The sequence below is a fragment of the Athene noctua genome, chromosome 6, assembly GCF_965140245.1.
Source record: "Athene noctua chromosome 6, bAthNoc1.hap1.1, whole genome shotgun sequence".
Lineage (NCBI taxonomy): Eukaryota > Metazoa > Chordata > Aves > Strigiformes > Strigidae > Athene > Athene noctua.
This window is the reverse complement of record NC_134042.1, coordinates 12776479-12799778: the sequence shown is the minus strand read 5'-3', so window position 1 is coordinate 12799778 and position 23300 is coordinate 12776479. Positions and strand designations below refer to the sequence as shown.

The following is a 23300-nucleotide window of genomic DNA, read 5'->3' as shown; positions in this document are numbered from 1 at the left end:
GGGAAAATGGAATCTCACCTTAGGTGTGTATGCAGCACAAAGACACCATTACATTCTCATAATGGTTTTGCTGTTAAGAATTATGCAAGGTAAGTAAAAGATAGACTTGACATTGTTATTTAGGAGTGCCACTCGTGTCAGTGGTTTGAAAATACAGGGGTTTAATTAGAGAAATGCCTAATCTTTCTGGGCCTTAGTAGTTTCATTTTCTTTCACTTTGAAGTAAAATAATGAATACATTAAAAACTTCAGTGATAGAGAATCCAACCACAGAGCTATTCCAATGATGAACCTTTTTCTTTTTTCTTTAAGCAATTTACTATTGCTTTTGGATTTTGTTGCCTTTTTCTTCACAATTAGTGGAAAGTCTTCAGTAGTTTAAGTGGGCTCTGTCTCGTGATTACTTTGCTGGAGTATTGGTCTGGGAAAGCTGTCCAAATGGGATTTTTGTGTGACTGTGTGAACTGTGGGAAAATAAAAGCTGAAGGCTTGTGTTCTGTGTATACTGTTGTTCATTTCTGTTCATACTGATGGGGATTTATGTTGTTGTTCTTCAAACAATTTACTTCTGCCGTGTCTTTCCAGATACTCTAGATCCTCTTTTCATGCACCCTGACTTACCTTGTGGGACACACACAGGAAGCTGTGGTCATGTGATGCATGCAGCCTGCTGGCAGAAGTAAGGATGTGTCTTTGCAGCCTTTTTTTATTTTTATTAATCTATTTTTAAAAACATATAAGTGCCCACTGAAAACACAGTACAGTAAGTGGATATTTAATTCAGGTGTCAAAACTATTTGTACTCATCTAAAAATTAACTATGGCACGAAAGAAGTTCTGACCTGATGAAGAAAATCATCATCAAAAGTTTTTAGTGCCTTCTGTGACCCAGAAAAGAATATCTAAGGAGTTACTAATTTATGCAGATAAAACCAAGGGGGTAAAACTGGTCACGAATAAGAAACCATATCTAGTAGGTTTATTTTTAGCAATCCAGTGAGAACCAGTATGAATCTTCCAGGTGAGCATTCTATAGCAACAGTATTTTGAAACTCTTTCACTAGGTCAGTATTTAAAGGATTCCAGTGAGTCTTTAGATGAGAATCTGGCATTTAGAATAGAATGTGAATGGTTAAAACTACCAGTGTTTCTTCCCCACCCTTTCCCTGTCAGTGAACAGACTCTTGATAACAAGTAAGAGAAAACAATTGATAGTGTTTAAAAACTTTTCTAGATTTCTATTGTTTGGGGGAGCTCACAGTTTAGACCAAATGTGTTGGATTGGAATGTGACTTCAAATATTAAAAGACCAAATTACTTAACTTGCAGAATATAGTCATCCTGCTTGCAGTTACATTTGTAGGATTACAGAGAGCAAAGCTAATGTTCTCTGCATTTGACTCCACATAGGTCTGGGAAGTCTAAACAAGATAAACAGCGTGAAATAATAATAGAAATAATCCCACTGCAGTATTATCGACAGATAAAGAGAGTTGGGTTATGCAATTGCAAGCTACTTTGTATTGTTGTATGATATAAACAATCTCTTGAGATTTGTTTGTACTTGTGCCATTTTACTTTAAAAAATCTGGCTAAACTTCTAGTGCTTACCATTTACTTTTCTATATGCATATATATATATTTTAGATTTTTTTTTTAACAATAAAACAACAGCACAGAATAAATAGGTGCACACACTTAAAATGATATAGAAGTATGTTCCTTAAGTATAATATATCTGCTCTTGGCAGATCCATCTACATCTGCGTAGATCTAAGTAGTGCAACATTGGAGCTCAGTTCCCTTGCTCTTTTTAAGAAAAGATGACTTGCTGTATGGGTAAATGGGATTAAAATGGACAACAGGCTCTTCTCATACGGGATGGCACAGAAGGTTTGAGTATAGTCTTTTATTTATTACATAACAGACATTCTAACTTACTAATATTCCTCCAGATGATGCCTGCCACATCTTTTTAGAGTATCTGTGCAGCCAAAAAATACTGCAAAATACTCTCTAAACCAGTACGAGTTCAAATGAATGGAATATCTTTGTAGTTGCTACATATGAGGAAGAGGAGTTGCTTGCAAAAAGTAGTTGTTTGAAAACTAATCAAGGAAAATAAATGTGCTTTCGTTGATTGTAACAGAATACTTTCCTAAATATTCTGTAACCTTTAGAACTTCTGCAGATGCCCCCACATGCACACTTTCTCATATTACATAAATGAGATTTTTTTTTTCCCTTAAAATGTATGATTTAAAGAAAAAAAAATAGTTATTACCTTAGTGAGGAAGTTAGATAACTTCATATGTGTGTTTAAGATCCTATGTACTCAGTCTGAACATTAGTACTGAATTTAGTCGTTTGTATCTAGGCAAGAAGATTTGAATGTTGGATCTTGTTGTTCCTAATAATACCACTGAGATGTTAATGAAATTTGAAGGCTTACTGCGTCCACTGAGGGGGCAAAGTTATAATGAAATCTGTAAAAGCGTAGTTATTTCTTAGTTTCCTTTTGAGTTTAAAATAGCTCAAGGGCAATATTGTAATGTAAATTATCCTCTCTTCCTGTTAAAATAAGGCTGCAGTTTCATTGTCTAGTCATGAGGGTCAGTCATTGCCACAAATACCTGATTATTCATTCATGAAATGTTACTGGTAGTTTTTCCTAAAATTAAATGAAAATATGTACAATCCCTGTTTCAAACTTACTGTAATGAGTTGCATATCAGAGATATTAGATGTTCCAATGTTTCATTGTGTTGAAGATGTCGTGAGAGAAGAGTAGAAGATATAAGAACTGTTTGTCTGTAAAAATGTGAAAAGGATCTTAAAAGCAAGGAAAAGTTGCCGTCATTTTTGCATGAGTTTTATACCATGCACTTTTGCATGAGTTCATCTATGTGCTCAAAGGTTTTATTTTATTTCATGTGCTTGGATGTGGAGAGAGTTATAAATCAAAGGAAAAGACTTGTTTATTGGCTTGAATAGGTATTTGCTAGATAATACTTTTAATTACTTGAACATTTGTTTTCATGTCACATTTGAGTCATTCCACTTTCTAGTAATTTCCTTTTCAATGTTGTAGGTACTTTGAAGCCATGCAGCTGAACTTTCGACAACGTCTGCATGTTGAACAGATATTTGACTTAGAGAATGGAGAGTATCTTTGTCCACTTTGCAAATCTCTGTGCAATACTGTGATTCCTATCGTTCCATTGCAGGCTCAAAAAATAAACAGGTAAATCACCAGATTCCACAACCTTTAATTAAAAGAAAAAACCCAACCACCAAAAAAAACCACCTCAACCAAAAATTACTTCGGGGCTGGTTGGCTTTTCAAATTTTTTGGAGGAAAAACTTTAGCTGACCTTCCTAATCTGCATTAAAGACTGCATATCTCCTTATTGACTCTTCAGCCAAATAGACTGCTTTTGGCAGTCAATTTTTAAATTTTTTTTAAAAAAGCATTTTTGGATTGGCTATTTTTAGGCGGTGATGTGAAGTGAGAAAGTACCTAGACCTAGTATTTAGCCTAACATTTCATTTTGTACTGTTTGCTCAAAATTTACAAAACCAGCAGAATGGTACAAGTACTGAGTTAATGTGGTTTGATCTAAATGTGTTCTGTTTTGAAAGATAAGGTGATTCTTTGAGTGTTAAAGTAAAACTTGCTTTCTGTTTCTGTTTTCAGTGAGGATGCAGAGGCAGTAGCTCAAATTCTCTCCCTGGCTAGGTGGCTGGAGATTATCATAGTCAGGATATCAGGCTACAGTGTGAAAAATGCGAAAGGTTTGTTACCTTAATTTTGAATCTGTTCTCTGGGATAACTAATATACCAGCACGTTTTAACTAATAGCAACAAAAAATTTCAAATAAAGAATACATTTTGCTATCAAGCATGACAGTATCAAATAAAGCTGGACGACCCTTCCTGAGCTGATGTCTTGATTTCACAGTGCCCTCACCAATTTCCTGGTTTCTGTGAAATTCTTTCCATCTTCCCTGTAGAAAGAAATTATGGATGCTTGGGCAGGATAGTCATCAGCTAACACTGAGGATTAATTACACTTTTGTATTGACTGTGATATAGTAAAAAGCAGAAAAATGAAATTAAAAGGGCCAAAATAAAAACATGTATGAACGTTTAGAAAACAATTTCCTTGCACTCTTATAATGCAGGAAAGTTCTTTTTCCTCACCAGCAAAGCACTACTTCTAATCCTCATGTTTCTGGGAATAGAAGAAAATGTTACTTAAGGAAGAGGGTTAGAAGACAGTCTGGCTGGTGAGGTCTGTTTACAATTATTTTCAAAAAGTTTAAAATAAAAAGATGTCTCACGTCTGTTAGACTGTAAAAGCTGTAACAACTTCTTTGTTTTTTAATGTGGATCTAACTTTTTTTTTTCTGGAAGGAGAGAAACAAAATCTTCCAACTTTCACCAACAAGGGAATGGGGAACTCTACTTTGGAATTCCATTCCATCCTTAGCTTTGGAGTTCAGTCCTCGTAAGTGTTACTGGAAGTGCTCTCTGCATTAGGTTAATTATCTAAAACAACCTAGGTATACTTCAGGATTTTTATTGAAGGAAAGGCATATGATTTATTTGGTCTGAATATGGGCTTGCTTATACTTCTCCTTAAGCATTCACTGAATGTCATATCTCAGCGGAGCTAGATGGACCTCTTGGTCAAAACCTCTTGTTTTTGCCTAGGCACTTTTCTGTGTATAACTGCATTTGCATAAACTAACTCAGTGTCAGTTGAAAGGAGCTTAAATGCTAAAAAAATGTAAAACACATTTGAAATGTCTTTCCATTTTTAGTGCCTTATGAGATGGGGATATGTTTTTACTCCCAGCACTTTAATTACACTTGCTTACTTGCATTTATTTTTTTGTTGTATTTTACTTTGATTTAAATGCTTGCCTTTTTTGAATGCAAATTATAATACAGTGTACAGAAATAAACTCCTTCCAACCTGACAGCTCTTAATCTCTCGATTTGTAGAACCTGTTATGTTGAGGTACTTCTTCACTAATGGAAACTAGTATTTCTTTTCTCTTCTAGACAGAGAACCTTTGTATTCAAGAACTCTTTCATAAATAACTTAGACTTTGTTAGTGATTGGTTGACTGCTAAGTAATGAGCACTATTAATAATTCAGACTGAAATTATCTTGGCTTGCTTTTGCAGCGCCAAATACTCAAGCAGTATCAGGGAGATGCTTATTCTCTTTGCCACCACCATTTATAGAGTTGGGCTAAAAGTTGCTCCAAATGAAGCTGATTACCGGATTCCTATGATGACCTGGAGCACATGTGCTTTTACCATCCAGTGTATAGGTAAAACATAATTTGGGTTTATTCCTTCTCATTACTTGAGAACATCTTAGTTGTTTGACTGTATAATTTCATACAACCTGATTGTATAAATAATAGTAATAGCTCTACATAAATAAGAGCAATATGTAATAGTATAACAATGTATATTATATGTAATTACATATATAATAATAGAATGATAATCTGTAATCCAATATAAATAACAGAATATTTTTGTTAGATGGTAGTTTATAAAATAAGGTATGGAATGCCAACATTGAGTTTAATCTGGGAGAGGAGGGAATGATCATGTTTCACATTACTAATTGTAACATTAAGCATGTTCAGTGAATATCTACAGGCTGCCAAAGATCACTGACCTGCAGACATCTCCTGCACAGCTGAATATCTAACAGCTATGAAATAGTACTTCCTCTCTCATTATTTCATTTTGTCTCTATTCTCAAAGAATTCTCATGGAATTTGTAGAAGAAATATGGTCTTTTGTATTCTGAAGTTGCTAAGCGGATACCTTGTAGAAAAAAAAACCCAAACCCAAACATTCTCTGGCATTAATCTCTCTTTGAAGGCAAAATAATTAACATAAAAATGACTGTATTTTGGGGGATAATTACCTGTTTACCAGTCAGTCTAATTTCATTTCTGTACTATATACACAAAGAAGTTTTTCTAATAAACATGAAGCTGTAGATAAATCTGTAGTGGCTTACAGGCAGGGAGAGAGGCAAGAAGTAAATCTGAAGTGCATGCTGAAAAAATTGAGGATGTAATTGTACATCTCCATAAATATGATTTGCCAATTATGCCTTTTTTTCTTGATGAAGCTGTTGAGGTACAAGCATAGTCTACCTTAAATCTATAGTGGACTTCACCCAACTGGAGTATTAAGAGTTCAAAAGGTTTTTAGGAGTGTTGAGAATATTCTGATAAGGTAGGAATAGTCATGAATACTGGTGTTGGATCATGATGTTGGATTTCACCAGAAATGGGTCAGGAGAGAACTGGAAGCCACACAGGTCTATTGCATTATGTACTTAATGCTGTGCATATTGTTTTCATTTGATATTTAAAAAAAGACTGTGGTGGCTGTCAGGGATGACTTTGCCAGCAAGTGTGCAATAATTGTTACCACAGATGCGATATCGAAAGCATATGTCAGAAGTAGAAAATTCAGATGCCTTACCAGGCCAAGATTATAAAACCAGAAGGACCACTGTGACCGTCCGACCTATCCTAGACCACACCACTTCCTTGGATTCATTTTTGTTCACAAATAGATCAGGCTTCCACAAAGTTATAAAGCAAAACTGTCTACACAGCTTCTAGTATGCTGGTTTTGAATCTGGTCATACAGTGCATTCTTAAAACCATTTAATGGGCATGTAGCCAAGCTGCCTGGACAAGGAACCTTAGCTGCCTGTATTAGTGGAGTGAGGATGTCCAAAGTGTCATTGACCCAAGGGATGTGAATTGCTTTTATTGCCTAAAGTCAGACAATTAAAAATACAAATCTGTTTTTCCCTGTGTTTCCTCTGCAGCTCCACATGTTTTGTGGAAGTGTTAAATTAAAATACTTCCATTTTTCATTAGAGATGGTTAAAAAATAAAACCCCAAACACAGAACCAAAAACCACCCAGCAAAACCAAGAAAAATTCCAAGATTTTGAAGTGTACTGATTAATATCTGAAAAGTAACTAAAGCACAAAAAACAGTTGAATTGATACCTTTTTGCTCAATTAATTTGATTTCATACTTTTAATGGGCTTATTTTCTCTTTTATTATCCCTTCAGAACCAATGCTCTAAGGGAGGGAAGCTGAATTGTATTCCAAGTTGGAAATTTTATTTTCAAAATATTTTTGTTAAACTACAGTCAAATGCAGTAGTACAAATCTGAGGGTAAGATGGCTGTATAGCATCCCTGTAAACACACCTTGATGGCTTTGAGTATTGTAGAAGTGTCACTGAAAATGCAACTAAATCTGTAGAATGTCTTGGCATTCATGTGAAACAGTATTCCTTTAAATCCAAATTTAGGAAGATCTGAAAACCAAATGTTTTTAAAAAGCTTGTTTCAACCATTTATCTGGAAACAATTAGTACCATTTAAGAGAATTCTCTTGAAAAATGTATCTTATCAGAACAAAATTGAATTTTAAAAAGAAGTACTTATACTAAGAATAAGTTAATCTTGGACTAAGTGCATTCTAACAGAAATGTTATGGTAGTTCCTGTAGAACGAAGCAACTTGATTTTTTTTTTGTGTTTAATTTTAAGAAAACCTCTTGGAAACAGAAGGCAAGCCTTTATTTGGATCTCTACAAAATAGACAGGTATGGGCAAGTAAGATATGCAATACATTTTAAACAAAGTTTGTATATACAATACACACACATATATGAAAAACTGTTGAAACTTCTAACATCAAGATCATTCTCTGTTGAGGGATAGCTCTCAAACTGTTTAGGTTGATAATTTAAAGAGTGTTTTGGAAGAATAATTTTTCTACTTATACATGGAGGTTCATATTAAATTCACCTATCAATGTGTTTTCTGTTTGTAGAAGTAGATAAGTTTTTAGAGCTTTTTCACTATTACATCTTCTCTTTTATCCTGTCCAACCATTTTCTCTTGCGCTCTAGCACAGTGGCCTTAAAGCATTAGTGCAGTTTGCAGCTGCTCAGAGAACAACATCACCACAGGTCCTGATTCAGAAACATCTGATTCGTCTTCTAGGAGGTATTGTATTCATTTTCTTTACTTCTTTTGTTTGCAGAAGTTCCTACTGTAAAATGCACACACAATACAGTGCAGAAGCAAAGGTTAGACTGCTGGCAACAGTGCTTTCAGTTTCTCTAATGTTGCCTGAGATCATGGAGTACTGCTTGAATTTAAGTAATCAACACCTCTGTTACCCCAGCTCTGTACCATTGAAGTCCCAAAAAAATCCTCTATCCCAGATTACCTAGGCCTGGAGATACATCTGGCATATATACAGATAGTTAACAATCTGTTTCTGTCAGTGTTCAAAATTACTCAAATTCTGTGCTAAACAAGTGGATAAAGTCACAAACCAGATATTCCTCTCTTAATTGTGAGACGAAACTATTAGTACTTTCAAAAGGCTGCTTGCAGCCTAGTTTAAGGTATTTTGGTCTCAGGGAGAGCTAGTTTAAGCCACATAGCTACCTTCCATGTTTCTTACTGATTAGGTTAACACGGTGGCTTTTGTGAATCTCACTCTGACTTGCCTTCTATTCGATAGAATTTTTAGGTATAGTACAGGCTTTTGTATTGGGCTAAGTTGTGAGTCATCTAGCTTTGCAGTGCCTAAGTACATCTGTGGACTCCAGCCTTAACAATGTATGTGCTTTATAGAGCTGGAGAAATAAATCAAATATTTTTATCTCAGAAATTTGAAGATATAGTCATTAAAATTATGAGCTGGTTGGACATGTGGAAGTAGCTAAACAGATGCACAATCAATTAAGTAGTGGTAAACAGTTAAATGTATACTTCTTTAGTTCAGAGATGTGGACTTTTTTTTTTTTGGATGCAAACACAGAAATGATAGAGACTTTAAAATCAGATTCTGATACTGAAGTTCAACCCAAAAGAGGAGCATACGTACCAAATGCATAATTGATATCTTTACGTTGTAGTTCTTCTACCAAACTTTAAAGTGGAGGACACTCCATCCCTCTTAGAAGTAGATATGTTCCACGTTTTGGTAAGCAGGTTCATTTTATTCTTCATATTAATACTTCTTTTTTGAGCATGGATTTTTGTGTATTTCACCCTGTAGATAGTCCTGCATTATCTGTTCACTTGCATGTGTCACATGATTATACATAAGCACTTCATTCAAGCAAATGATTACATATGGCTGCTATGCACAAGTGTTTACTTTTAGTTCTACTGTTCTTCTAGCTTTCAAGTCATTGCTGTCACACTCTTATTAAATTTTATGCTTGCAATCTCATTAATCTTTTTACTGTCTCCATTGCTATCAAACCTCAGAAAAAAATTGAGAAATGCACCCACTCAGCTTGTTTCCCTCACTTTCACTTTGTCTCAATAGGCCTTTCATACCTTTGGATTCCTTCATGTTCACTTTCATTACCTTCTCTAGTCTTCTTAGCCTCTTCTTTCTGTTCTTAATATGAATCTGTATTATATTTTCTTCTACTATTAAAAAACCCCCCAGAAAACGACACAACAAAAAAGCCAACAAATCCCAAACAAACAAAAAACCCAAACTCGCCAAAGTAAAACCTGTTTTTCCCTGGTTGCCTTTCTAACTAATGCTTGATCTTGCATCTCACTTTTTTTTCAATGTGCTTTGTCTTATGTCAAAAACCAGAAATTAAGCTTTCTAGGAGCTGAACAGGCTTTCTTGGTGTATCTCTAAACTGGCATTTACAGTAAAACTATATCAGAGTTTCCTATGTGCTAGAGGGGCACAAATGGTTAATATTTTCCAATGAGTTTTTGCTACACTGTGTGAACTAAAACTAGCAAGATAAATGAATACAATTAAATTGACTACAGAAATTAAATATAAATGTTTAGTGAAATAGATTTTCTATTTCCCATGTAGTTATTACCAAATTTCTGTTACTTTAATATTTGCTCCTTCCCTTTCACTGTAGGTGGGAATTGTGTTATCCTTTCCATCTTTATACTGGGAGGATGCTGTAGACTTGCAACCTTCATCAATTAGTTCAGCCTATAACCACCTCTACCTCTTTCATCTGACAACACTGGCACACATAACACAAATCGTCGTCTCTTCAGCAACAGGTAGAGGTGTATTTGGGTTGGATTATTCTGGCATTTTACCAATTTCTTAAAAATAATGAATGGACACTATTAGTGTCTTCCAGGTATAAACTTCCTTTTAATAAATAACATTTAGTGTTAGGTAGCAATAACTGTTTCCTGGTAAAATATAAATAGCACTACATCATTTCCAGAGCATTTTATTATATCACTTCTGTGTGCTTAGCCTAAGAAAACAAAATAGTTATTGATATATCAGTACTTGCTCAAGCCAGTCATTCCAAAGTGATAACTTCCCATCCTCACTCCTTGAAGAATAAGTAAAGCTCTGCCCAGCAGCAGAACTCTGAGCTGTACAGTGGCAGTTGTTATGGATTTGAGAAATAAACTTTTCTTTACCTTTCAACCTAGTAAATACCCAGAGCCAAAATACAGAATCCTATAAACTACTAGGAGAGAATTTCACTTTTCTCTATTTAATAGTACTGTTAAAAACTCTTGGTAACCTACAGGCTTCCTAGCTACTATTTTCTTTTTTCTTCAGCATGATGGGAATTAAAACCAAAAATGATTCCTGTAGCTTAATCTGTGTAGGACAATAACTTCCAAAGTTCAAGGGAAGGAAGCAGTTTTTAAATGAGGCTGAGCAATGAGGCAGTTATTCTGATTCCTCTTTATAGCATGCAGTTTTAGGAGAACGTATGTTAGCTTAAAACCAGCAAATAAAAAAGAATTAAGCAAACTAAAGTGGAAATACTTCTCAAATGCAATTAAAAAAAAAAAAGAGCTAAGTATATGTAAAAGAAGATAATTGTGTCACAAATGAAGTGCATTTACAGTGAGATTCATCTTTTTGTGTGTAGAATCCCCTACTGCTAGATCATCTGACAACAGTGAGGAGGCACGTTCTGCACAGTCTTTTTGTAGAGAGCTTTGCCAGTATGCCAGCGGGTAAGTAGCAGTTCAGTTACAGCATTGTGTTTTCCTAGAAAGATGGCATTCCAAACAGACTGACCTGAACAACACGGAAAACAGGAGAAAAATTGTCCATTTTGTTTGGAAAGTTAGCACAATGCCTTGTGCTTCCTTTCCATACTCCTGAGCACTTAAAAAAAAGGAAACTGGTGAAAGGAACACTTTTAGTTAAAATAGCTACTTTTGTGGGCAACAGAGTAAATCCTTAGTCTAAGGATGAAAAAGATACCGATATCCATTCTGGAGAGAAATACAACCAGTAACTATAGTAGTGATTTTTTATTTGCCTTGATTTTGTTTGGGTTTTTTTTTCTTTTTCTGGAAGCCAGAAGGAAATGGTTCTGTTAAAAAAGGGGGAGAAACAGAAAGCTAAACACTTATTTAGTTGTCTTATTTATTTGAGTGCTAGTGCCCATCTTTTCAGACTTTTTTTGATAGGTATAGCTACAGACTCTTTAATATCTGTGATTGAAATAAACTAGAAAATATTGCTTTGATTTATCTTCACCAAGGCTAATTGCAAAGATATGTTTCTCAAGGATTGACAATGCTACCCGCTTGTCTAAAAGTTTTACATCTGAATTTCTAAATATTTAAATTTTGGTATTAAAATAATTGAACTAATTTTTGAGGCATTAATTTAGGATTGTAGGTGCTGTGTATTTTCGAGAATCAGGTCACCATACTGAGATGCCTAGGTACAGAATTAAAAGCCAAAGTTCAGGCAACACAGCTCTGAAACTTTTAGTGTTTTCATTTCTATGTATGCATAGTCGTTTTCTAACTCTGACCTATCTGTGCTTAAGCTTCACAATCTGCAAAATAATTTTGTAATGGTCCGTGATGTTATAATACAGCTTTACAGGTTGTTCCTTAGCAGGTCCTGGTCAACATCTGTGTGAACATCCTGTTCACATAAATATGAATTTAACTAAATTTAAAATTTTTAGAAAACAAAGACACTGTTAGTAAGTTAAATTTACTATGAAATTTAGCGTAAATGCTCATATTGCAAAAGCTACAAGAATAAGTACTGAGATGAGTATCACTCCCAGTATTTTTTGTAAAAAATGGGATTAGTATAGCTTTATTCTAAACAATCTGAGTGTTCCTGTTGTGACTTCCATAATGAAGTATGACACACTAATTTTTAAATTCTGTTGGTTTTGTTGTTCCCGAAGAGTCTTTGTGTTTGGCTGTTAGGGTTTTTTTCTCATTTTTGAATTGCATTCAAAGCACAAACTAAATTTAAAAACTTGCACCATTTCAAAAAATTGCTGGCTTTTGGTAATAAAAAAGTATAAGAATCAGTTGGTCTATGTGTGATGCTGTATTGAGTGGTTTAAATCAGGTTATCTTGTGTTACTTAGAGGTGGACAGACAGCTATGTATTGGCTATTTAGTTTTCATAATTCTGGAAAATATAAGTTGAGATAATTTGAAGGCTTAATGTTAAGTGTTGTATGTAAACTCAGGACTCATTCCTTAGGCAAAGGGGAAGTTGGAAGTTAGTGCTGGTGGCTGTGTTTCACAGAATTTGGGATACATCAGTGTTGCTTTGACACAGCTGCCATTCTACCAATGTGTGCCGTTCTAGACAAAATGTGAAAGTGTTACAAGGATTTACGCTGTGAACTACTGCAGCTATTTCTCATTTGTGTATTACAGTTGCTTTAGTCAGGATATTCCAGGCTGGCATGTGTGGGATTGTGTTAAAAAAGGCATCATGCCTTACCTTCGTTGTGCTGCTTTATTTTTTCATTATTTGCTGGGAGTTTCTCCACCTGATGAACTACTACAAGGTAAATATAAGAAAGTAAATGTATCTATATATTGATTTTGTTTACTGTTTTCTTGGAAGAATGGAATTTTTAAATGTTCACAATAATTTAACAATAATTTAACATTAGAGTAAGGCTTCGAAAGAAAAAGTAGTACTAATTTGTTTAAGAAGAGGCAGATGAGAAGCTGAGTTGTCTCAGCCTTCTTTGTATGGAAAAGAGTTACTTCTGAGTATGTGCAAATATGTGAATTATCGATGATGTACTGATAATATTGTGGATAAAAAGATTTTGTGATTTAAGGACAGTTCTAGGGGCTTAGATTACATCACCTGAGAAATAGGGAGTATATTTAAATCATAATATATGTAGAATCGTAGAATGGTTTGGGTTGGAAGGAACCTTAAAGATCATCTAGTCATAACCCCCTGCCACAGGCAGGGACACCTTCCACTAGCCCAGGTTGCTCAAAGCCCCTTCCAGCCTGGCCTTGAACACTGCCAGGGAGGGGGCAGCCACAGCTTCTCTGGGCAACCTCTGCCAGTGTCCCACCACCCTCAGAGTAAAGAATTTCTTCCTTGTATCTAATCTAAATCTTTCTGTTTAAACTGCTACCCCTCATCCTATCCTTACACCCCCTGATCAAGAGTCCCTCCCCACCTTTCCTGTAGTCTCCTTTAAGCACTGGAAGGCCACTATAAGTTCTCCCTGGAGCCTTCTCTTCTCCAGGCTGAACACCCCCAACTCTCTTAGCCTGTCCTCACAGGGGAGGTGCTCCAGACCCTGATCATCTTTGTGGCTTCCCCTGGACCCAATTGAGCAGGTCCGTGTCCTTCTTACGTTGGGGGCCCCAGAGCTGGACACAGCACTGCAGGGCGGGGGCAGTGTGTCTCATGAGAGCAGAGGAGAAGAATCCTCTCCCTCAACCTGCTGGCCACACTGCTCTTGATGCAGCCCAGGACATGGTTGGCTTTCTGGGCTGAGAGTGCACATTGCTGGCTCATAGTTGGTTTTCCATCTGCTAATACCTCCAAGTCCTCCTCCCCAGGGCTGCTTTCAATCCACTCCTCCCCTAGCCTGTGTTTGTGCTTGGGATTGCCCCAACCCATGTGCAGGACCTTGTACTTGGCCTTGTTGAACTTAATGAGGTTCACATGGGCCCTTCTCTCCATCCTGTCCAGTTCCCTCTGGATGGCCCATCCCTTCCCTCCAGCGTGTCAACCATACCACACAGCTTGGTGTTGTCAGCAAACTTGCTGAGGGTGCACTCGATCCCACTGTCCATGTCACCAAAGGTGTTAAACAACATGGGTCCCAACACCAACCCTTGAGGAACACCACTTGTCACTGCTCTCCTCTTGGACACTGAGCCACTGACAGCAGCTCTTTGAGTGTGACCACCCAGCCAATTCCTTATCCACGGCATGGTCCATCTGTTAAACCCGTCTCTCCAATTCAGAGACAAGGATGTCATGTGGGACAGTGTCAAAAGCTTTGCAAAAGTCCAAGTAGATGATGTCAGTTGCTCTTCCCTTATCCACCAGCACTGTAACCCCATCATAGAAGACCCACCAAATTCATCAGGCACATCAGGCACAATTTGCCCTTAGTGAAGCCATGTTGGCTGTCACCAATCACCTCCTTATTTTCCATGTGCTCAAGCCTAGTCTCCAGGAGGATCCACTCCATGATCTTGCCAGGCACAGAGGTGAGACTGACTGGCCTGTAGGTCCCTGGGTCTTCCTTTTTTCCCCTTTTTAAAAATGGGGGTTATGTTTCCCCTTTTCCAGTCAGTGGGAACTTCTCAAATATGATGGAAAGTGACTTAGCCACTTCATCTGCCGGTTCCTTTGGGACCTGTGGATGCATCTCATCAGGTCCCATGGATTTGGGTGACCTTGAACCTGATCTTATTCTACACTGGCCTGTTCTGCCTTCTCCCAGTCCCTGCCTTTGCCTTCTGCATCTTGGGTGGTGTGGCTGGAGACCTTGCAGGTGAAGACTAAGGCAAAAAATTCATTGAGTACCTCAGACTTCTCTGTGTACTGGGTAACCAGGTCAAAACCAAACAAAAACCAAACAAACCTTTTTGTGCAGTTGCTAATGTTGGTAAATGTTTAATACGTAGGAATTCAGCAAAATAGAGCCAAGTAGAAATAAAGCACATTATAAAACTTAAACCTCTTCCTTAAAGGATCCTAATGCATTACAGAATCTAATCCCCCAAATAATTTTTTTGTCTTCTGTCAAAACGCAGTGAAACACAGAATCATCAACTATTTGAAAAGGAGAACCAAAATTGCTCTGAACAAGCGAGGCAAAGTATAGCATCTTAAATTGATTTATATAAAACTGTGAATTAAGTTTGAATTTGGTTAGGATATACAAGCTGAGATCTCTGCATTTTGGGATATGCTGTTGTTCTTATCATTAGTCTGGAATTTTGATCCTATAGGGAGTAGTCTTCCTGGTGAATCAGCAATGTGATTTTCTGTAGCAGAGCCGATAGATGACTACCCAGCAAACTATTAAATTAGTCCAACTTTATGTAATGTGTTAGCACTGACTTTATTGTAGCAAAATTTATTGTCATTGCAAGCCAAAAGGATAGTGAGAACCTAAAATGTGGTAAGTACAGAAATCTACTGCACTAACATATGTTATATATGCAGTGAGATGGAATTTAAGCAAGGAATTCTGTTATTACAGTGACTTACACGTGACTTTAAAATTACTTAATATGTGTCAGATTTGTTAAAGCAGATCCTCAGCTAATGCAAATCGTTATAGCTCTGATTAAGTCAGTGGAATTATGTCCAGTTGTACTAACTAGGAGCTATGCTGAAGCTGTAAAGTACATATTATCCAATGGAAAAAGGAACAGGAAATTTCTAGTTTTGAGAGAATTATTCAGCAGTGCCAAAATGCTTTAACAGTTGCTCACGTTTTCTTTTTCTTTCGCAGTTTCTGAAGAAGGGCAATTCAAGGCACTTTGTAGTTACCTCTCTTTACCTACTAATTTGTTCCTGCTCTTCCAAGAATATTGGGACACAGTAAATCCACTGCTTCAAAGGTACTAATTGGGACTGGACAGGCCATGTTTTTCTGTTGTGATGGCTGTGTGGGAATTCTGGATCAAATTTGTTAATAAATGATTGAGCTCAAAGTCATACTGGAGTTCTAAACATTTGTTTGATGTGCACTGGTATGCTGAATCTCGTAAAGCACTTAAAAAGCCTAAAACGTTCTATATTTTATAACTTAAAAATTAAACCAATTGTTGTTTAAGGGACTAGTGCTTGCAGACCTACATGAACTCATTCATGCAGAAAGCAGTTATAAACCTTTTCTTTCATGGTATGCCAGTTACTGTTCATTGTCCTATTTTTAATCTGTCTACAGCAGAAGTGCTGATTACATGAGCTATAAAATGAGAATATGGAAAATATGTAGCTGTCAGGGTGAGGCTTTGTACTATTTCTTCTCTAGATTTCCAGAATAGACTAATAAATGTTGGAAGTTAGCTTGATGGTTAAAAGGTATAATTTGAGTATTATGTACATTGCAGTCTAGCAGCAAATAAATAATTGGTAGAATTTTCTCTTAAAAACCACAAAAATAGACACACCATTCGACCTCCAAGTCTGAGAATAAACCTGCTATATTGTGTTGGAGAATATCTCCTTGTGTTGGTTGCACTATTATTGCTGGTTCTTGGCAGAATTCTTTGGCTCACACTATCTTTTTTGGGGGCTTTTTTGTTTGTTTTTACCTCTGTTCTGGTTTGTTGTCTAGATTCCTTCAGTTTAGGGACATTTTGAGCTGTTGACTCCAACTTACAGTCCATACAGCTGACCTAAACAATTCCCTGCGTACAATTTTACTATAACTGTTTGCATTTATAGTATATATAATTACTTATAAATTAATAGTGTTTTCACAAGTAAATTATTAAATGGTTTGTCTTATATGTTCCTACATGTTTGCTCAGAGACATAGCAGTGCTTCTAAGAAAACACAGAGATTAGGTGGTTGTGACCATTAGAAAATGATCACTAGAAGCATAGCTAACAAATCCATCATAGTGCTCCCAGTCAAAACCAGAGGTTTCAAGTAGCAGGCTGCACATTTAATGTAATAGTAACAGTTGTCAAATCATCATGCACGTTCACATATGTTTTTTGAAAGAATCTGCTTTCGGAAGGCTAAATTTGATCATTGTTGAGAAATGTGTTAAATGAAGTTTACTAGACTGACCATCTGCTGGAGTTCTCTCTCCTCCTTTTTGTAGAAATAACTTAAAAGATGTCTTAGATGCACCAGTTCCCCTGTTTAGTAACTTGCCGATATCTACCATTGTTTTGGTGGACACATTTGATCATTCTAAACAAGGATGCAATATGCAATAAAGCATTGTAAAATAACCATTAGGTAATGGTTATTAAATAAAAGCAATGAATATTTTTCTAGTAGAATGTATGATATTTTCTTAGGCTGTGGCTTTCAGCAGATATATCCTGAAAGGAGCTGCGTGTCGTAGCCCACTTTGAGAACTTGAATAAGTCTGAAACCTGTTTGCATTTTTTAACTGTGTTGACTTTGTGCTTTCGTGTGCATGTTGATCATTTTAAGCATTGTTGTTTTTCACATAGGTTTTTCTCTTGTATGCAAACTTAAATTCTTTTCCTGAAGCAAAACTGTAAAGAATAGCTGGTTTTCCTTGTGAAGTTTTAGCTAGAACTATCAATGCTTTATCTGTTCTCTGTGCTTGCTTATTGCTTACTAGTGTAGTTAGTGATCCTACATGTATATTATTATTATTATTATTATTATTATTATTATTATTATTATTAAACACTGTAATCTGCAAATGTTTGTCTGAAATAGGTGGTGTGCTGACCCTGTGCTGTTAAGTTGTTTGAAGGGGAAAAGCATTGCAATAAGGTAAGTTTGTTTCTGTTGTTATTGTTGTTTTTTCTTATGTTTTGGACTTAAAACTCTTGAAAGAATGAAGTGCTTGTTGTGGGCAAATTGTATTTTTGTGCTTGTATTTTCTTCCTCCTTCTCTACTACCAAAAGTACATTTCCTTTTAAATGGTTGTGTGTTATTCCTCATGAAGTGACTCTTCATTGAGAATGTACAACATTGTTAAACAAGTTATCTAGCTTACTCTATGAATAAACAAAAGCTAAGTGAAATGTGAAATGGCTCTATATGTGCAGGTTCTGTAGGAAATTGGATTTCATCACCTTTGCTGGAATATAGAAATGCTGAAGCTCCCATGTGGAGCCTCTCACTTGGGCTTCTAGGACTGAAGAACTGCTCTAGAACTGGAGGAGTTTGCAGAAAGGGCCAAAAGCTTAGGAGTAATTTATAGCTATCCATTCGGTTCTTTGCTGTGATCTTTATTATTCTCATAATAGTTCTTTTTAACTTACCCAGGTATCCTAGGAAAAGAAATAGTTTAATCGAGCTTCCTGAAGACTATAGCTGCCTTCTAAACCAAGCCTCTCAGTTTAGGTAAGATGTGAGATACTTAGTTGTCTTCCCAGGTGTTTTGTCACTTTTAGATTCTTGCGGTTACTGTAACTGGTGTTAAAACCATGTACAGAAATTATTTTGCAGAAGTGAAGGCACTGTTTTGGTTATACTGGCCAATACTAGCACATGTTCATTTTAGATCTGAAACACAACAGCTTACTAAATGAAGTCACTTGTGTCTGATGGGATAGCATATAAAATTATTATAACTTAATCTGCTGATCATTTTTCACCAGTTTTCGATTTGGCTATAAGCCTGAAAATAACTTTTGCACTGGACAGAACGAGCCCAGGAGGTTGGCCCTGTTTTATGCCAGGAAGAGTGAATCATAGGATAATTCAGGTTCGAAGGGACTTCAGCAGATCATCTAGTCCAACCTCCTGCTCAAAGAAGATAACCTTGCAGAAAAAATATTTCAAGCAATGTAAAAACATAATCGTATTTCACATATCTGCCTCCTTTGGCTATGACATAGTATGTCTTAGGTTTTTGTTTGTGGGTTGGGGTTTTGGGGGGGCGGGGTTGTTGTCATTTTAAGGAACGTTATCCATAGTTATTTCTTTCAAAGTTTTAATTCCTGCAGTAACGTTCTGGTTACACTTCTTCTAGATGCCCACGGTCTTCTGATGATGAACAAAAACATCCAGTATTGTGTTTATTCTGTGGGGCTATGTTGTGTTCCCAGAATACTTGCTGTCAGGAACTGGTGAACGGGGAGGAGTTGGGAGCCTGTACTTCTCATGCTCTTCAATGTGGAGCTGGAGTCTGTATGTTTCTCAAGTAAGTAGCTAGCCAGAGATTAATGTGTTAACGAGTAAAGGGAAATATTTGACAGTCAACATTCACAACATTGTTAAAGCACTTGATTCTTTTTTGTTTGAGATTAAAGAAACATTGCTTTGACCTAAAATATAGCTTAACAGAAATTTAAGAACCTGCTGGGAGTTGTCTTGTATTTTAAATGTAGCTATTTTTTTCCTTAAGAATCAGGGAATGCAAAGTTGTCCTCATTGAAGGTAAAACCAGAGGCTGCTTATATCCTGCCCCCTACTTGGATGAATATGGAGAAACAGATCCAGGTCTGAAGTAAGTAAATGTTTGACTGACTTTTCCACATTTCCATTTTGGTATCTCTTTCTTTCTTAAACCCATTAGACAACATGTTCTCCCTGCTGGCTGTACAGCACTGTAATATGTATCTTGGCTTGGTGAAATTACTTAATTTCAAATTCCTGATGGCAGTTTCCAGTCATGTGAATGGGTCATTCATAATGGAAAAACACACTTATTTGGTACTGTTAAACTTTCTTACTTTTCTCAAGAATACTTTGTATGCTTTTCATCAGAAATGCCCAGGAACTGCCATTGCTGAAATGTCAGTCATTGCTTGTTGCATGTAGAATTTTTTTTCACTTCCAGTAGACCTGTTGGAATTTGTGTTCATACAAGTATTTAATGTTTTCTGGCTATCATTGAGAGTGTTAATGCTAGACAGTGGAACAGTTTGTCAGCTGCTATTCTGATATGCTTATTGTTATTCTCCTTTTTCCTTCTATGAAGAAGAGGCAATCCCCTGCACTTATGTCGGGAGCGTTACCGTAAGCTCCATCTGCTGTGGCAGCAACACTGCATCATAGAGGAGATTGCCAGGAGCCAAGAAACGAATCAGATCTTCTTTGGATTCAACTGGCAACTGCTCTGAGTCTCTTGATTTTTTTTTATCTTTGGCATTGCTTTGGAAAAGGAGAGGAGGGTGGCAGTAAATAATCAACTCTCAAGTGGATTCTGTAGTTCAGACACAATTGACGGATTCTCTAGGTTGGATGTATTACTGATACATTGAAACAGAACAGAATCCCACATCATATATTTTGCCCTTCTTCCCCCCCCCCCCCCCCCCCCCGAATCTTACTGAACATTCAGGTCCAGAAATATTTCCACTTTTTTGAGAAGTTGTAGTTGTTTCATGTGTTTTGACAAGGACAGCTTCCCAAATGCTCTGCTTCAGAGCACATACCACATTTCTGTCTCTTCCATGCCTTGAGAATATACCTAAATGGTCTTGATGGAAAAGCCTCCTTTACTTTCTTCCTGGGTTCTTTTCCCAAGCTTAGTGAAGCGTTTAAATAGTTCAAGATCAGTGGCATAATATTGGAGTGGAATTGGTGCCAGGCCTTTAGTAATCTGTAGCAACAGGTACAGGAAGCATTAAGTTGTACAGAAAAAGCCTGTGTTTGTCTATATCCTGGGATTTAATGAAGAGTCTTCATTAATGAACTCTTTAAAGGAGAAGTGTGGATAGAAAGTGCACAGGGGAGTGACCATCTTGCTTGTTGCGTCAAAAACCGAAGTCTGTGCTTTTTGCATTGCCAGAACTGCACTTTATCTAATGAATTTGTCCTTTATTAATGTTGTATATCCTAAGAGGTCTAGGGCTACACCATTTGGCTAAGCTGTGGTTAGTTTTACTTCTTTTACTGTTTGTCTTCTGAGATTTTCCCCAAGAACCAAACGTGAGAATACTGTTAGGTAGTTATAGTGTAGCTCTACAAGTTATTCAAGAGCCAGAGACCTCAGTAGACAACCTTCAAAGCTATCACTGGACTAAAATCAAGGCCCAAAAGCAGCAAGTTTCAGAATCAGAAATAAGTTTGTCGGTACATGAGAAATTTTCTACTCTTCATCCTCTGTCACTATTGTTTGGAGCCCTGCCTGCATAAATGAAATGGTGTGTTTTGGGGGGTTTGTTCAGTGGATCAGTGCCAGTTAGAGCAGAAAAGGGAAAAAAGGGTGGTTAAGTCTGTCTCTTTGCCTTTCAGTAGTTAATAGCACATTGTGATTGAACTCTCTCTCAATGATATGTGTATGTGCTTCAGTTCTAAATGTTTGTTGTTCTGTTTTCAGAATTTCAACCATAACATACATGAGAGAATTTGTAATGTGATGGGTAAAAATGCTTTCCCAGGAAATCCCATTTCTGTGTGAAAGTTTGAAGTTATCAGTATTCTAAACTTCCCCATCCCTTTGCTATTTGGATTCCTCTGTGTCATTTTAATAAGGCCTGCAAGGGGAGGTTTTTAAAGTAATGTCTGAGACTGTGTCTTTGTATGATTTCCATTTGTTTGTTTGTTGTGTTTTTTTTCTCTACTGATTGTAAGAGAGATAGTAGAATCACAAATAATGATTTAGATATAAATATCATTGTTCTAGTTTTACAAGTTTTTAGAGTACATATGAGTGCACTGAACAGCACCATAACTCATCTGAAAATGGAATACCAGTGAGCTCAAATATTGTTCTGATTTCAAATACTTTTTAAATATCTTTTGCTGTAATTCTGCCCTGGTGATATAAATAGTTGGCTTTGGTATATTTTTCAGGTATTCTGTTTCTTGCAGTTGAGACCATTCTTCTTATTTTGAATCTTTCAGATTTTAAACCTCAATATGAAACTCTTTAAAGACAAGCATTTGTTCTGTTAGTCTTCTCTAAAATGTATTTGAAATGCATACTGGATTTAGAACAGTTGTCTTGAGAACTTGCACACACTGGTGATTTCTAAGGTCATGAAAACACTTATTTCCAACAAAAATATTGGATTCAGACTGTATGCCTCATTGATACCAAAACTGTGTTCACTTACTGTTTCCCTCTGATATTTACCTATTCGTTTATCAGAAACTTTCAGTTACCTTGCACTTCACCGATACAAAAAATCCGTTATCAAATATGCAGTGAGATCACTTTATTTTATTTTCTGTCTGAACTGTAGTATATCAGGACGGGAGCTGGTCTGAGCATGTGAGCTCATGTTTAAAGCTCTAGAAATATCTTTGTAGCTGAAGACGTGGGAGAGGAAAGTTGCATCTTTCTGTACATTTGCACATACTAATTTAGCAAATGGGCTCCCGTATCATTCACTGACTAGCGTGGTCATCTTTCATTTCATAAATTACTATGCAGTTTTGTTCACTGTGAGTATAATCTGTATTTAGTGATCGCAAGATGCTTAATGCCACTGATTTCTGTTCCATCCAAGCTGACAGAAGAAGTTATTTGATAATGCACATATTGGTATCTTTAATTGCAAAAATGTAAATTTGAAACTTGTATAATGTTCTTGTGCTTTTGAAATAAAATATCTTGTATATGTATATTTAAAAAAAAAAGAAATAAAGTAACTTCTCATAGATTATTCAGTTTTTATTTGGGGGCACTTTGAAACTTCACAGTTCATTTTACAAGAGTATTATAGTTGAGTCTGTCAGTATGGAAAAGGGGAAGTGTTAGCAAATGGTTGGTAAACAATACCAGCTATCCGTGTAGTGCGTATCATCAGTTAGTAAAGGTGGCATGCTTTTTCTTATTTAAAGAAACGTTCCATTTGAAACTTGTCCTAGTATTTTACAGATGCAAATTTCCTGCAGTGTCTACCTCAGTTTGTAAAAGAAGTCTTGAGTACAAAATTTAATATTTAGATTGGTTAGAATCACTCAACTAAATTGATTAGTTGAGTGATTCTGGTTTTGTAGCTTCTTAAAGAACAGGCTGTACTGTCTGTCACTTAACCCCTAGAAAGGGAAAGCTTGTGGTGTTGGTCTGAAGTGCCGTGATACATATTTAAAAAAAAAAAAATATTACAAAGCTAAGCAAACAGCCAAGATATCTTTTACATGGAAACGGCCAGTACTTCTTGACCCTTTTTATGTTACAAGCTGTTGGCTGTCCTCGCTTTCTTGCTGCTTTGTTGTAGCTTTTGGGCACCATTAAGCTCACAGAGCTTGGGTGTTAATGGTGTTGCTCTCTGTGCTTACTCTTTTAAGAAGCAATTCCTCAGCATGTAAAAGGTAAAGGTAGATAGATTAAAGTCTAC

The 23300-nt window shown here is 36.4% G+C and overlaps 1 protein-coding gene across 2 annotated transcripts in view; it reads left to right on the top strand.

The window, feature by feature from the left end:
- UBR1 (ubiquitin protein ligase E3 component n-recognin 1) overlaps positions 1–20313 on the top strand; it is a 75039-nt gene extending 54726 nt beyond the window's left edge. For both annotated transcript variants that reach the window (XM_074909606.1, XM_074909605.1), the window contains exons 31-47: positions 586–679; positions 3092–3244; positions 3698–3795; positions 4418–4511; positions 5198–5346; positions 7624–7679; positions 7989–8085; positions 9009–9076; positions 9999–10149; positions 10992–11079; positions 12772–12905; positions 15849–15957; positions 17772–17828; positions 18328–18405; positions 19037–19207; positions 19412–19513; positions 19988–20313. In XM_074909606.1, coding sequence (XP_074765707.1) covers positions 586–679; positions 3092–3244; positions 3698–3795; positions 4418–4511; positions 5198–5346; positions 7624–7679; positions 7989–8085; positions 9009–9076; positions 9999–10149; positions 10992–11079; positions 12772–12905; positions 15849–15957; positions 17772–17828; positions 18328–18405; positions 19037–19207; positions 19412–19513; positions 19988–20129 — 1841 coding nt within the window. In that variant the 3' untranslated portion in view covers positions 20130–20313. The remainder of the gene's footprint in view (positions 1–585; positions 680–3091; positions 3245–3697; positions 3796–4417; positions 4512–5197; positions 5347–7623; positions 7680–7988; positions 8086–9008; positions 9077–9998; positions 10150–10991; positions 11080–12771; positions 12906–15848; positions 15958–17771; positions 17829–18327; positions 18406–19036; positions 19208–19411; positions 19514–19987) is intronic.
- The last annotated feature ends 2987 nt before the right edge of the window (positions 20314–23300 follow it).